This window comes from Pyxicephalus adspersus, chromosome 4 (genome assembly GCF_032062135.1).
Source record: "Pyxicephalus adspersus chromosome 4, UCB_Pads_2.0, whole genome shotgun sequence".
In the NCBI taxonomy this organism is placed as follows: domain Eukaryota; kingdom Metazoa; phylum Chordata; class Amphibia; order Anura; family Pyxicephalidae; genus Pyxicephalus; species Pyxicephalus adspersus.
The window spans coordinates 143,533,131-143,549,085 of NC_092861.1; the positions used below are offsets into that span (position 1 = coordinate 143,533,131).

Sequence of the window (15,955 nt, forward strand, 5' to 3'; positions counted from 1 at the left end):
CTCTGTATTATTGGGGTATATGTAATATCTGTTATCAGAGATTATTACCCTCTGTATTATTGGGGTATATGTGATATCTGTTATCAGAGATTATTTCCCTCTGTATTATTGGGGTATATGTGATATCTGTTATCAGAGATTATTTCCCTCTGTATTAATGGGGTATATGTGATATCTGTTATCAGAGATTATTTCCCTCTGTATTAATGGGGTATATGTGATATCTGTTATCAGAGATTACTTTGGGAAATCCCTACTGTCAGTGTATCAGCATACAAACACAAATTTATATTGTCTCTGCCCTTTCAGTTATCTTTGCTGATCTGCACCCTCTGTCTAGTTACATCTAGCATAGGTTAGGCATCCGATGGCCCATAGGTAGCAGAGGTCCGGTTGCATTGGTAAATAAGTGTGATTGCTATGGTCTAAGTGGTAGCGCAGAGAGATTGTTCCTGAACTCCAGAGACTTTGCCTGCTTCCCTGCAATCCAGGATCACAGCACACACAGTACAATTGCTGGTTGGACGATGTCCTTGCTGCTGTTTCCAGGATCATCTTATCAGGACATCTTTGCTACAATCAACTCCAGAGGCCTCTGCAACTCATCCTGACACTGATCATAACTGGAGGCATTTGTGGTTATAGACTGTATATATACCCGGGTATATATGTGCACAATTCTCCTCAGGACTCTGCTATGTGTACTCATTGATGTTTATTGGTTTTAAATATTGTTATTACTGTTTTGAGATATAAAGCTTACAAATACTCTAACCTGTGTGTTCATTTAGCTGCAATAGTTAATGTTGTATGCTGGGTGTAGTGGTTCCTCAGGTGCTGTTTTATATTACTAATATTAATTCTGGGTAATGTCCCAGGAAGGGAGCCCCTCTGCTAACAGAGACCCTGTCCTGGGTGGAGGCCCTGCAACTTTATTAGTATCCTCACTCTTCCACATAGCGAAGGCCCAGGATCCTCTCTGTTATCTACAGGTTAGCGCCATAGCCTGGCTTGTGAGGGGCATTTACATGACCCCCCCCCCATAACAGGGCTACAGCTATATTTAGAAAGCAGTGAATTGTATATACACCAAACATTTACTAAAGAATTATTCACCAACAGAAAGAAAGCCCAGGAGCCAGCGAGAGGAAGGAGCTAAGCAGTGGCCCAACAGGACTGGGTAGTAAGGCAGAGCAGGTAAAATAGAGGTAACGAGGTATAGGAGGGGAGTCCAGAGGAATTTCAATGGTTAGGATTGGTGGAAAAAGGAAAATGGGGGTGGAGAAAAGGTAATATAATTAGATATATTCATTATTATATAATAAGAAATAGGGTCAGAAGGTTGGGACAGCAGGTTACAAGTTTCCTGTCCTCCTCCCTGAAATTGGACTGGGATCTTGGGCAATGGTTTGGGGGTAGCATATTCAGTTCCTCGAGGGCAGGGTGTTGATAAGGTGATGGAATTGGTGGGCAGCCATCTTGGGCATGTGGTCTCCTAAGTTGTGACATTGTAACAGTAAGTTTTAAAATGAGTTGTGGGAGTAGTTGGACAGTCAATGATATCATTCCTGAACTGGTAGGTTTGCATCTAGGAACCAACAATATCAATAGGACAGCTATGAAGTTTTTGGTAGTTAAATGTGAAATGCCTTTGAGGACCTGAAACCTGTTTGGTTTATGCTGGGTAATGTGGGGTTATGTTTTGGTAAGTTTGGGAGATGGGATACAAGTATATGTGAAGCTTTTTATCTTACGTTATAAGAACAAGACTGAGTAAAAAACAGGCATCAGGTTCATTTTGTACCATACATCCAAGTTGTCTTTATTTTGGGTATTAGGGGGTTGATAAGAAGGGTGTGCTCGCTTGCAAGAAGGTCCTTACTACCTCATTCATGTTTACTACTTTATAAATTTGCCCCTTAAAATATCCTGCTCCTATTCCAGATTGCTATTGTATTACAGTCAACTAAATTACGAAATTCAGCTTTTTATTTTTGTTTGTTTCATGTATGCAATTATTGGTAATCTCAGCATTCTTTAATGTTCAGTAAAGGAGTGCACTTTTGTTAGTTTGTTTTAAGGAGACACATAAATACTAACCTGCAGAAAGAATTGTGCCATAAAAACTTTTACAAGTCAGGGAATATACAGAATGCCAACCACAAGCTAAGAACACTTGGAAATTCACTTGGCCAGCCATTGATGGCATAATGGGAAACATGCCAGGCATATCATAGTGCCTATATGACATTATCTGTGGCAATGTACATTTTCAATTTTAAATACCTGGTTAGTGCTTTTTTTAATAAATACATTTTTGACTAGGGTCAGGCTCTCATTTGATCTCATTCAGTTTTAGATTTTAATGATCTCCTTGCATGTGGGGTGGGTGGGTCTGCTTGATGAAGTCCGTGCTGTGCAGATTTCTGTGCTTCATGTACCACCAGTCCAAAGATAACTTTTAAGGCAGCTTTAAATCTCACTGTAAGGAAGCTGACACTTGGTGTGTTTGGTAATTACTCCTATATAAAGGGTTGGGGGTTCAGAGATCATATTACTGGGAATAGAAATAACTGGTTAAGCCTTACTTATGGCCATAGTTGTCTCAGTTCCTTTAACAGATATCTAAACCGCTATACAAAAAGAAACTAAAGTTTCCTTAAACTGGAAGAATCATATTAGGCATTACATTAGAAGCACTAGGATCTGATTAATGGTACACATGCCAACATGATTAATATGGCTTCCAATTGGCATTTGGTATCGCTACTAAGTTGAAATAATTGTTGCCTGTACTGGTCTTTAGCCATTAAAAGAGACCATAGAAAGTGTCCGTTTGATTCTCGATTTCATACTGTGCCATACAATCAATTCTTTTTAGTCAGACTGTCTCTAGATTTACTCGCGAGCCACAGTAAAATGAGGAAGCTTTCATTAATCTTTCAGATGCTTCGTATTAATGACAAGGCTCTTGCATGAACAATGTAACAGCAATTAAAAAGCCCATTAATCTGCATTACAGCTATTAAAGATGCATGTCATTAAAGGGTATGGAGTTTGATTCATTCTAGCACCCCCCAAAAAAATGAAGCAATTACACTCTGGCAATGCACTTTGTCATCAAATTAGGTTCTTGGTTTTGCAGCAAATGGCTCGGCAGTGTTCAGATCCCTCTGTTTTATTATTCATGACTGAGATGGAGAAGTCAAGACCTCTGGAATTGCTTTACCTTCTTCCAGAGTGGTGACGTTCACAACATGGGAGATCACGCTGCAGCCGGCTAAAGTGCATGCGGATAATGTTACTGCATACTTTGTAAAGGGCAGCAAGCCTGTCAGGGTGCCTGAAAAGAAAGAAGATCAATGAGATCAGGCCAATGAACAGAATTTCTTAAGAGCATACATCTACCTGGTTGAACCTGAGAGCCACCGGTGTTCATGATCGGGCATCATTTATTGGACCACATGACCCCATGTAATGCTATACCTTAAAGCAGTGTTTCGTGACCTTTTTACTATGGGGGAACTCCTTGAAAAAACTTTCAGGTCTTGAGGGAATCCCTGATATAATAACTATATCCACAGCTCACAGTACGTTAGTGTGGTGGCCAATTGAAAGAATGCCTCCTACATTACTGACCATTGGGAAGGCTGCCATCCTTACACATAGCCAAAAAGATCATTGGTGTCAGTTAAACTGACCTGGGAGGTCCAAATTGCTCATTGCTCACAGAACCCCTACCAGGGGACTCCGGTTGAGAAACACTGCCCTAAAGTGTACAATAATCAAATAATATATTCCTGGTTCAACACAAATAAAGTCAACAGTACACAAATGGTCCATGGTTTTACTTTTAGTCCAGAATTTGATTTTTCCATACAGCCAACGCCACCTCCATCAACACAGCCTTGATTTGATTGAGTTTTTATATTTAAATTACCAATAGTACATACATAGATATTAATATAACATTGAGGGTTTGTTCATAAGATTGTCAGGCAAGGTAACACCTAAAAAAAGTGTAGTATGAGTGACAACAGAGAATGATGTCATTACCGTGCAGGTTCTTGGCTTGTTATTTTAAGACATACTTGGTAGTAGAGGGCTACATTAATCCAGACTTGTTCTGGAAGACTTTTCCTAGCTCATTCAAGCCACCTCTTCATTTTTAATGATGGTCAGGAAAATACCCCAGCATTTAAATCAACAGTAGGTGAAACAGTCATATAATCCATTCACTATAAATTGTGAAAAGGCAGGCATGGATAGTCCGATGTAGATCATCTCCCTGCAATACCCCTTTGTGATCCTATTAATTTCAGCTTACCACACCTGTTTCTAAGATTGCAATGGAAGGCCTGTGCCTCTCCTATACATCCTTACAATCTTGATGGATGAATGAATCACCAATCCTCGTTGAGTACCAAAGCTTTTACAAATCGTTTATGTACATCAATATAGGGAATATACCCAAATCCTCTTTAAGGCTTAAGGAGCACTAACCTGAACATGGTTTTCAACCTTCACCTTGCCACATTTATCATCATGCATGTTTGTGTCTTTTATGATCTCCCATGGACCGTAAAGTACTTACAAAAGGTATCCCTGAGGAAGCTTAATGGTGGCGAAACGTGTCGGATTTTTGCACAAACTCTATACAGTCGGGACACACATTTATTTGTTTGATGACATAGAAGTACTGTGGCTAGTATGTAATATCTAGGTCCTGTGAAGCGTTAACAAGACCAAGGTAAAATACCTGATTGCATTATGTAAATGTTTTTCTTTGATACTATGTAACAAATACACGTATATATTATTTTATACAATCCCTGAGCCATGAACCTCATTCTTTTTCCTATTTTATACATTATATATGATTGCTTAAAGAGGTGGCTCGACATATAAAGTTACTAGTGAAGAGAGGGGAACACCCTTAATGAACCTCCATACTCTGTTTATTCATTGGATTTAGTTAGATTGACAGGACATAAAATACATTTCCAGGTGCAAAGCCGAGTCCTCGGCTAGTTCTCCTGCATGATGCCCGGATACTTCACCACAAAAACCAAAGGTATTTTTAGTTCAGGTTCATCTGCTTTATGAAGTACTCAGTAACAGGCAAACCATATGACAGGTGTAACTAATACAGGTATGTCAGGGTAAGAAGTATGTACTGAAGATTTGCAGGGGTCAGGTGTATGTAATGCACGGAGTTCATGGGTCAGGTGTATGTAATGCACAGAGTTCAGGGGTCAGGTGTATGTAATGCACAGAGCGCAGGGGTTTAGGAGTATGTAATGTACAGTATAGGGATCAGGAGAAAAAATTATGTTACATACTAGGGAACAAAGTGCAGAAGTCAGTAGTATGTAACATACATTGTGCAAAGGAGTAGTATAAATCATACATTTTAAAATGATCAGGAGGTTAACAACAACCCCTATGATTAATTATGCCACTCACATCTATCTACATGCATACAAATATCCACACCCACACCTGCAGCATCTTAAGTTTCCTATCCTCTGGGTTCCTTCAGTCCTCATGTTGCTGAATAGCGCGACCGCGTACGATTCCGGATCGCTAATATGAATGCGCGACCGATAATCCGATTCTGCTTGATGAATCAGGGGCTATGTATCTCTATGCAGGTAAGTTTTTGGTAATTAGCTGTGTAGCGTCCCAATGCGTTTCGCCTATGTAGGCTTCTTCAGGGGACATTTAAAGCCACCAAAGGTAGACCTTGAGAGATAACAAGGGATGCAAATGGAGCAATTGAGGTCAAGTGGAGAATAGACGCATCAATTATATAGCTTATAGCAGAGTTAGGAATGACAAACACCAGATGGTGATACTGTAATGGACGTTGTTTGTAGCAAGAATTCACTGCATGTGTTGCTTTAAGAGCTGAGTTACACAGCAAACCTAAAATGAATCTGGTCCAAGATTGAAAACATTTGCTAACAAATAACTAATGATTTAATCTATTCCAGGTTTGCTGGATCACCCAGCTTCCCCGATGAAAGGGTAATCTCTTCAGCCTCAGAGAGCTTTAATAAATCTGGCCCAGTGTCTGTCTCTTGGGTCCCCCTTAGCTTCTCCAGTGTCCATTTCCCACTGGATTCCAGATGTCCATTCTTTATTTTAAACTTTAGATTTGAAACAGGGTTACTTCAACTACATATAGTTACTAGAATACAACTAAAATAGTGGTCTAGCCTAGACCATGCCACCAATGTATATGGCAGCATAATATTGTGTATATATCTGTATCATATCACTACAGTCCTATGAAACAAAACAACCATCCCAGGAAATGGTTACAGAAAACATTACAGCAACAAGTAAACAGATCACGGCATCGTAATGCGAACACGAGACAAGTTTCAAGACAAGCAAGCTAATAGCAGGAGAGTGATCAATTTAATGAGTAACACAAAAACAACAAAACAGCAAAAAAACAACATCTGTATGTGGTTGTCAGAGGTACGACGCTGTATCATGATTTATATGACATGAATCACTACACCTTAGACAGCCTAATGTATGAGATGCTAAATTGACTGTCATGTTTAGACTGCATAAACACCATTAAGAGGGCCCTGCTTCCAAACACTCGCTATCATGTTGGAGAATTATGAACGCTCATGAGAATCATCTGGAGCTCTCACATATCCAAATTCCTACACTTTGCAAACAGGGTTTTAACTCTTTAAACAAACACTCCGGTCTAATAAAAATGATTGTTAAAGCTAACGAACAGGCAAAAACAACTTGCATACATATGAGGGGGCTGCTGAAAGACTTGTCCCAATTTTGTCCCAAACCCAACTTCTCACTATGTGCCTTTATTAAAGCTCTGGATCACCCAGGTTCACTGATGAAAGGATATCTTCTCCAGCCTTGGAGAGGTTTAATTAATCAGGCCCTATAATATATTTGATTTCTATAGAAGCAATTAGTATTCTGCAGCATGGCCTTCAAAAAGGCAATTGGTCGGACAGCTGGACCCCTTAATGGTTTTGCTTTTGAGCCACACATAGATACAGCTCTGATTGTATTATCTAAATAATGTTATATTTGTATTATAAAAATCTGTAGACAAATCTCTATGTAAAAAAAGAGTAAGACTTTTAGTCCTTTCCTGTTTTATTATGTTTTGTTCTCCAGGGATAGATCTATGAGCTCTATTTATAAAACAGGGAATCTGACATTCCCTCAAACATTCCCTGGTGGGAATCAATTACTGCTATTGAAACACATGGACCTGGAAGATTCCCACCCAGGAATGTTTAAGGAAGTCTATTCTGATTCCTTGTTTCATAAATAGAGCCCTATATGTTCTGGAGGCCATTGTACTGGAAGTACAGTAAGAGGATATTCAAAGTTTTAAACAGTCCCCAAAACAAGAAGAGAATAACATCAAAAAAATGAAAATGTCTGGTTTTAGCAAACATTAACTTCTTTAAACTAGCCAGGGCAACTTATAACGATGAACATTTTAAACTAATAATATATTAAAATTATTGTTTTTTTCTAGGTTTAATTCTTCCTGTACTGTTATGTTGAAGACAGCTTCCATTTTCCAAGTCATTGTATTCTTCATGCTTTCTAGACTGGCTGGAAAAAAATGTTTGGTATGTAAAGCATATGCCAATCATGTATTTTCCTCTTTGCTGGGGGTTCATTTCTAAACTTCTTTTGCTGATTTTAGAGGTAACCCTAGGGCTTGTGTGGAGGAAGAAGGGGAGCTCATGAAGTGCTAAGCCTGTTAGTGGCACTGCCCAAGCAGCTTTGACTGGTCTTTATCTTTCTTTATGGAAATCTTTGGGGCCTTTAAAGTGAACATTCAAGCAACTATTAGTATTAAACTGCACTAAAATTGTTTTGCTGTGTTCCCATTCAGATGTCCTACACTCTGCATGACCAAATAGCCAATTAGCAGTTTTTTGGGGTGGGAGGAGAGCTGATTTTGTGCCCAATCTGGCTAGGTGGTGGCACTGTGTTGGTAATGATTATTCTTTCCCTGGCTTTTTGACAAGCTTTTAAGGGGCCATCCAAGCCACAAGCTTTATCCATATGTTTATATGTTCTCCAATTCAGATGCTACATGCTTTGCTTAGTCAAAAAGCCAATGAATGTATACAGATGAAACAAAACAAGCACATGCACACAGGACACACCTGATAGTTGGGATGGGAGGACAGCAACCTGTATTTAGAGGGGCCGATGTCCTTGGTTAGCCTTTCTCTGACTTTATGGGCAATCTTAGGTGCTTTAAGGGGCCACTTAAACTCCTTTTAGCATGAGGCTTCACTTAAACTCTTTACTCCTTACACTCAATGCCCCACACTGTACTTGACTAAATGACAAATACATATATACACAAGAAAAAAAAAACACACACATACAAAAAGTGGTGGTTGGGGTGGAAGAAGGGCTCCAACTGTGCTAAGTCTGGCCTGATAGTGGCACTGCTCGTAAGACCCTAATTGCCCTATAATTTTTATGGACTACCTATACATTTCTTGTTCACTGGCTATTCTGATCTCTAACTCTTTTTGTTTTATTTTTGCTTCAACTGAAGCTTAAAAAAGACGTCTTAACCACTCTGCTTTTTCTGGAAACTTGCAAGTTCTCTTTTTTGAGTCTTCTTCAATTCCTACTGGCAACAACACGAACATGAAAGAAGAAAGAATGTCACTGAAATTACTAAACAATCTGCAGTGTGGAAAATGACCCTTTTCACCTTGGAAATTCAGAGTAAGAAGAAGTGGCTTTCTACTGAAAAGTTTTACTAAATAAAAGCAGTCGCCCTCCTCCGTGTTCATGTGCAGTTCTGCCTGTGATGTCAGGAGAAGATTAGAAGAGAGGGTTCACCATGCAACATAGAAATATGGTTTCATCATTTTCAATTTCTGCCAACGTTCAGTTATTTGGAAAAAGCTCAATCTGGTATGAAAACTAAAATCATTTATAAATTTAAAGTGTATCAATAGCCAAGTCATCTAGGTTTAGTTTTTGACTACTGTCTGTAGTTTTTCTGGAAAGATTCACTCCCTATTTTTCCTGAGACACTGGCCCTGATTTATTTATACTCCACAAGGCTGAAGAGGATACACTTTCATCAGTGAAGCTGAGTGATCCAGTTAACTTGGGATGGATCTGGTCCAGGATTGAAAACATTTGCTAACAAATAGCTAATGAATTTTAGAAAATCTGTTCCAGGTTTGCTGGATCACCCAGCTTCACTGATGAGAGTGTATCCTCTCCAGCCTTGGAGAGGGTAAATAAATCAGGGTCACTAAGTCAATGGATCGTCCAAACAACTGAAGAATTGATCAAAGGTTGCTACTTTTTTCTCCATTTTGTTTCTGATCAACACTTTCATACCAGCACATGAAAGGACAATCAAGCCAATCAGCGATTGATCACCATGCCATAATTATTCCAAATTGTTAATGACTTAAAGCAGGTCTATCACCAATTTTTTTTCATTATATAAAACGGTGGAACTCTGTCTTTTCCACTGAAGGAAGTGCAGAGCCTCCTGGGGCTTGGAACCCGATCTCGGACATGTGCAGAAGCGGCCTTTCTCTGCAATGGAAAAAGAACTGATCTCACACATCCGCAGTGATTTCAGCACTCTTCTTTATTTACATGAGAATGTGTCACCTGATCTCGCACCTATGCCTGGGAATCAGGTGATGTAGGCAAAAAATGAGAGATGACAAAAGAAGATGGCAGCGTCCCGTGCTTCCTCCACGCCAGAACAAAAGAAGAATCCAGGACTGCGCTGGGCTGAATCAAGCATCAGAGGTTCTGTGGAAGTAGCATTTTTTAATGAAAGTTCCACTTTAAATAGGGTACTGGTGCCACTTTTAAAAGTGCTAATATGTGGTTATTGCGGCCACGTATCGCACCACATTGCGTAATGTAGTAATCATTGTATTTGAAGCAACACCATTTATCCAAGTTGTGACCTTTAGCAGCTATCACTTTCCAGGTACCACTACCTGCTGATTCTAAAGGGACAATCAGGCTTAATAAATGTGATGGATCCCTATCATTCAGTGTTAGGATAAACTGGTGATCTTTTCAGCTCATTTTCACTTTAATAGTTATGATGAGTGTGCAGTCCCCAGAGCACTAGATGGTAATTAACCTCCAGTACTCAATGATCGCGCGAACAGAAGGATTTCCAGGGCTGCATCATGCAGTCCTTGAAATACTCTGCGATCCCCAGGCACTAGAGGTTAATTACCCTCTAGTGGCCCAGGGATTGAAAACAGGGAGATTTACAGGGCTGAATGCAAGTCTGGGAATCTTCCTGTTTTATTTCCTCTTCCGATGGTTTCGCAAAATCGGTTGGCCGAACTTTGGCGGAACCATTGAAAGTTCAAGGAAATTTTTGCAAGAATCCCTACTAGTGAGTGACTTTTACAACCACTGTGCCCATCTAGTGAAGGCATATAGGGTCTCTAAACCCTCCTGGGTGTTAGAACCTCCCAACTGAAAGCGGGGAAAAAATAGATTTAGACTGAGTTTAAAACTGATTTAAATAGATTTAAGTAGATTTAAAACTGAGTGAATTTAAATTATCCAAGTAAATTCTCAAATTCCTGATGCTTAGGACTTCACACCTAACATGTCTGGATTGTTTATTCTATGTGTACCATGGTACTTGAAATGCTGAGGTAACCCAGGAGTAGCTTGTAAGCTGATAAAGATAGAAACACATAAGGTTTTAAACCATGGAGCTGGACCACACGTGAGTCTAGGTGAGTGGCTGTGTTTTTTTTTGGAAGTGATGCCTTAAACCCAAGGAATGGTCTAGGTGGTCCTGACTTGTGTGGAGCATGCAGAAGCTAACTGGCATAAGAGGCTTTACCCATCTATCTTCTGGAGTAGCTTCAACCTATTGTAAGTTTTTAAATATAGGGCAGCAAAACTGGTTTGAAAATTCTCCTAGCAAGGTCTTATAAGAGTGCAAGCTTTGCTAATTGCAGAGGTAAAGGTTTGACTCAGCATTGGGTATGTTGGACCTTTGTAGAGAAACCACTTCTTCTACAAAGAGAACAACTATTCTTCTCCATCATGGGTCACATGTTGCAAGGGTGTGTCTATTGCCTGGGTATTCTTTGCTAAGAAGTGAATCCAATTCCCATATGAAAGTGTTGCAAGTTTATTGGAGTCACTGTAGACCACGGACATTTAAAGGACAAAAAATGTACAGGAATAAATCCCTTGATTTTCCCTACAATATGGCTCTAAATTTTTTGAGTGGAAACAATAGGCCTGATTTAAAAAAGCTCTCCAAGCCCAGAGCAGATGCACTTTCATTAGTGAAGCTGGGTGATCCAGCAAACCTGGAATCGATTTCATTTGTTAGCAAATGTTTTCAATCCTGGACCAGATCTATTCTAGGTTAACTGGATCACCCAGCTTCACTGATGAAATCAGGGCCAGTGTCTCAGGAAAAATAGAAAGAGTGAATCTTTCCAGTGAAACAAATGTTTTTAATCCTAGACCAGATCCATTCCAGGTTTGCTGCATCACCCAGCTTCACTGTGAAAAGTGTATTCTCTCCAGCCTTAGAGAGCTTTACTAAATCAGGTCCAATGTGCACTGCAGGCCAATGACCAGTAAGTCTCATCTTCCTTCGCTGTATGATCTTACCAATACAAACTCATCTTCTATATGAGCGTAGTAGCAGTACACACAGTTTCGAAGCTCTAATTTGACATTTATAAATGCAAACCTGTTCATTTCTCCCTAACAAGTACAAAAAGGTCAAATGCAGGATAACGGAGTGTGTACCATTTTTATTTACATATTTCACCCATCTACCTCTCATCCACTCCGAGCTGCCAATGTAGCTGTTTGGCCAGCATCCACTGTAATCTGTTCTCCTTCATTATGTTAATCTGTGGGCGGAAAGAGATCTGTCATCTTCAAATCGCTTGTACAGCAGCAGTAAACACCTAGGCCTGTCTGTAATTGGACAGGTGTCTGCATTGGTGTCACCTAGGTTTTAATTCAATTAAAAAACTGGCTACTCCGCTCTCATTACCCACTGATTCCCTTTGATCTTATCGCCTGCCTGTGAAATTTACACTCAGCAAGTGTTCGCATTGGAGTACAAAGTCAGCAGTTCCACAACAAAGATCACCGCTGACATTTGTGCAGTATATTTTTTTTTTAGGCTAAAGTACAAGAACAAAAAAACTCCAATAATGTAAAGAAAATGCATTCCTTTTCTATAATCACATAATTCCATTGGTATTTTTTTTTCCTAGTTTCTTGGCATGGTTTAAAATTGAAAAGGGCCATTCACACTTTGCATGCATAATATAATGTATGTTAACATGCGTTGCGATAAGAAGGCACATTCATTGTAAATGGGCTGTCAAAGCTCCACAAAGAATGTAGGAAAATGAGATGACCCTTTGTTGGCAATGCAGCATTGAGTGTGTAGTGCTCTGCTGTAAAATGCATTGGGTGCATGTCACAATTAAATACACTGCAATGCACAGCGCATAGAGATGGTGCATTGTCATGTATTGTGGATGTTGTTCCAAGTTGTCCATTAACTAACATTTAACGTCAAAGTGAAATAAAAAAACTAACCTGAAAATAAATAAAAGATTTGCAGTAGGGTTGTCTGCTCTTTGAAAAGTTGGGTCTTTAGCTGGGATTAAAGCGGATTTATCAACAAAATGTTTACTTTATATAAAAGGCGCATCTTTTATATTCCCTTTTCTTAAAAAAAAGAATAGTAATGCAGTCTTCTGGCTGCTTTCTCTGCACATGTCTGGTCTCAGGCATTTGCAGTAGGGGCTTTTTCCTTCAATGGGAAAGAAATGCCAATCCCACCCATGCCTTGTGAGATATGCACTCTTTTGTGCAGTGAGGGATCAGGCTACATAGCCAGAAGAAGAAAGAAGTCAGACAAAGATGGCGATTTCTGGCACTTCTTCAGCACTGGGATGAAGGTGGATTACAGGGAGGTGCGGGACCAAATCAAGGACAGCTCCGGTGGGATGGAAGGATATGTTGAAGTAACGGGAAAGGTGATTTTGGACAGGTGATGTCCCTTCTGCAAAAAATAAAAATAAAAAATACGCAGCTTCCTGATTTCTCCCATAAACTGGTAAACTGAATGCTGGGATACCTGGCACATCCTTGGCAAGAATGGATGAACACAGGTTCATGAGATTTACGTAATCTCGGCCCGGCCAATCAAGATAGCCAAAAATCTAAATAAAGGGGAGAAAGTGTAGGAAGTTGGCATCCCCCACAATGGAATAGGGACAGGTAAGTGTTCAATGGGTTTAGTTCAGCTTTAAAAGGAGAAACTGGAGCTAGGTAGTACATTAACAAAAACATTCCAATTGATTCATAAGAATTAATAAAAAAGTATAAAAATAAATGTATTACAAAGTATACTATCATACAAATTTCATAAATTTGAAGTTCAGTAAAAACATAGTGTTGATGTGCAATATAGCTAGATCAAAGATGATTTCAAAAGGTTTAAAAAATGTGTGTTGTAGTTTGTAAGACTGATAATGGTTACAACATTTTTTGGCCCTAGCGTTTATTAGTCCACAGGTCATCTGCATGAGACATGTACAGAGTATGCTGAAAGTATACAGCAGTGGGCTGCAAGTGCTGAAAGCAGCTGCTTTATAAATATACAATGCAATAATGCAATTTATTCTCTTATGTTTTAAAAAATGGTCCAATGGCTCAATAGGCAATAGGTGTGCTTGCAGATTATCAGAATATATCTAATACAAATGCAAACTGATATTTAAGTAAATGCAAAAATCCTTTTCATGGAGAGAAGTTCATTTATCCAGCTTCTTTGTATCTACTTTGGCAAGGAGCCATCTTGTTTATTCCTGCACGGACAGTGTTGTTGATTTTGATAGGACATTACTAAATAAGATAAACGAGCAAGACAGCCATCATACCGCTGAGTGACAACATCGTCACTTTGACAGTTCCGATAAAAGTTTTGTCATGGCTAAGACTGAACATGTCACCTTGTCCCTGAAAGACTGACCTTGTCCCTAATGTAAAAAAGTATCACTACTCGTATATTTATAAAGCAGTTTTAGTTAAGGGGGGTTGTCCAGAGGTAAAATTTTAAAAGTTACAAAGAACAATATTTATACATCCTTTTCTGCCAACAGACCTAATAAAGTAGCAGCTGCAGCAGCTCCCTGGGACCATAAAGATTTGGGGAGCTGGGGTGAGGTGCAAATGTACCACTGCATGAGGGCCCCATACCTTTCTCATTCAACAGGACCTCAAGTTAGTTTGGCGGAAGGGAGGCCAGCCAGTTCTGCACAGGGGCCCACTGTTGGCTATAATCACCACTGGTGGAATGCAAATCTTGACTTCAGCGGACAAAGGCCAGATCCAGACTCTTCTACCCTGAAGCTCATCTTGAAGTTGATATGAAAATGCATTAGGTTTAAAGAGGCAGATGGCAGATTCCCTATTGCAGAAGGGACAGGTAATGTCTTTTCCACTATAAAACAAACTTACCTGCTTGTATACAATTTTCTCTATAACCACCTGGGCGTTACACTGATGTCTAGATTTCTGTACCAAAAGCGTTACACTGTTTTTCATGAAATTTTTTTTTTTACAAGAGGAGCTGCGGACACTGGGTATTTCCTTTCAGTTGTAATCCGATTGTCATACAATGTATGACAATCAGATTGCAATATAACATTTGTTTACATTTAACCACCTGGTGAGAAAAACTCGGGGTTAACCATAATTGCAAAAGTTTTGACCCCGAACATGCTCAGGCTTAACGGCCAGGTGGATAAAGTCCAGGTATAGATGGCTATATGGAAACAATGAACTCCTGTGAACATGCACGGAAGTTACATCATTATAACATCAATCAAGATGGACAAAAATTTCAAACCTGGAGAAAGGACCCTGGAGATGTTGGCCCCAGTGAAACAACAAGGAGAGGTGAGTTTTGGTAAATTATTTCCATCAGACAGGAAAGTTTATTTTTTAGCGGAAGGGACATAACGTGATAAAGGACCGTTATAAAGGACCCCACCTGCTTTTTTTCCTCCTTGACCTAAACCAAGCCTTAATAACTTTTCTAAAAGTCTCCTAAGTCCAGTTATTTAACGCCGATGGTCCTCTTCTCCTAAATACTCCTTTAAAAGCAGGATAGCTTGATGGTGAAACCCCAAGGAGGCATGTACTTGGTGCTCTGGGTTTACCAGATATGCTCTGAATGACTACAGCCATCATTTAATCCAGAAGAAAACCATTGGTGGACCTCAGAGCTGTAATTCTGCGAGGGACACCATTGGACATATATGGGTGAATATTACACCAAAAACTGATTTTTATTAATAAAAAGGCCAAAAGCTGTAAAAGGGTTTTGACATGTTAGTAAAGGTCAGCATTGAGTTGATAACCCAACTTGGATAAGTAAAAAAAAAAATGTAAAAAGTCCCTAATTCCCCAGATCCAAGTTATGTATTGCTAACAAGAATACTGTAAAGCACTGAGAGCTTCTAGGATATAATGACAAATTTATTGCAGTATATCAGATCCTATCCTGGAAAATTTGCTTTCAGTGCTTAGGTGCCCTCAATCAAATTCCCTCTGTTAACATCGTGGTGCTGTTTAGCAAAAAATGTCAGACAATCTGTCAACTTCCGTAGCCAAACTTACTCTGTTTACCCCCCTCCTCCCTATCTATGCACCCCCTTTCTGAGCAGTAGAAAATCAATTTAGTATAGAGGACTAGTTAAGCAGATTGATAGCAATGTGTATTTGTACCAGGAGAAAACAGTACTAAATTATTTTCACCAGACAATTTTAGTGATGTTGAGTCACCCTGTTTTTCTCCAAATCATAAATATATTTTATGGGGAAAAATTGTGGAGACGTAACCTGTATT

At 39.4% G+C, this 15,955-nt stretch overlaps 1 protein-coding gene across 4 annotated transcripts in view; it reads right to left on the reverse strand.

Moving 5' to 3' along the window:
• Window positions 1–15,955, reverse strand: part of USH2A (usherin) — a 371,236-nt gene that overhangs the window by 202,079 nt on the left and 153,202 nt on the right. For all 4 annotated transcript variants that reach the window (XM_072409865.1, XM_072409864.1, XM_072409867.1 and 1 more), the window contains one exon: window positions 3,230–3,343. In XM_072409865.1, coding sequence (XP_072265966.1) covers window positions 3,230–3,343 — 114 coding nt within the window. The remainder of the gene's footprint in view (window positions 1–3,229; window positions 3,344–15,955) is intronic.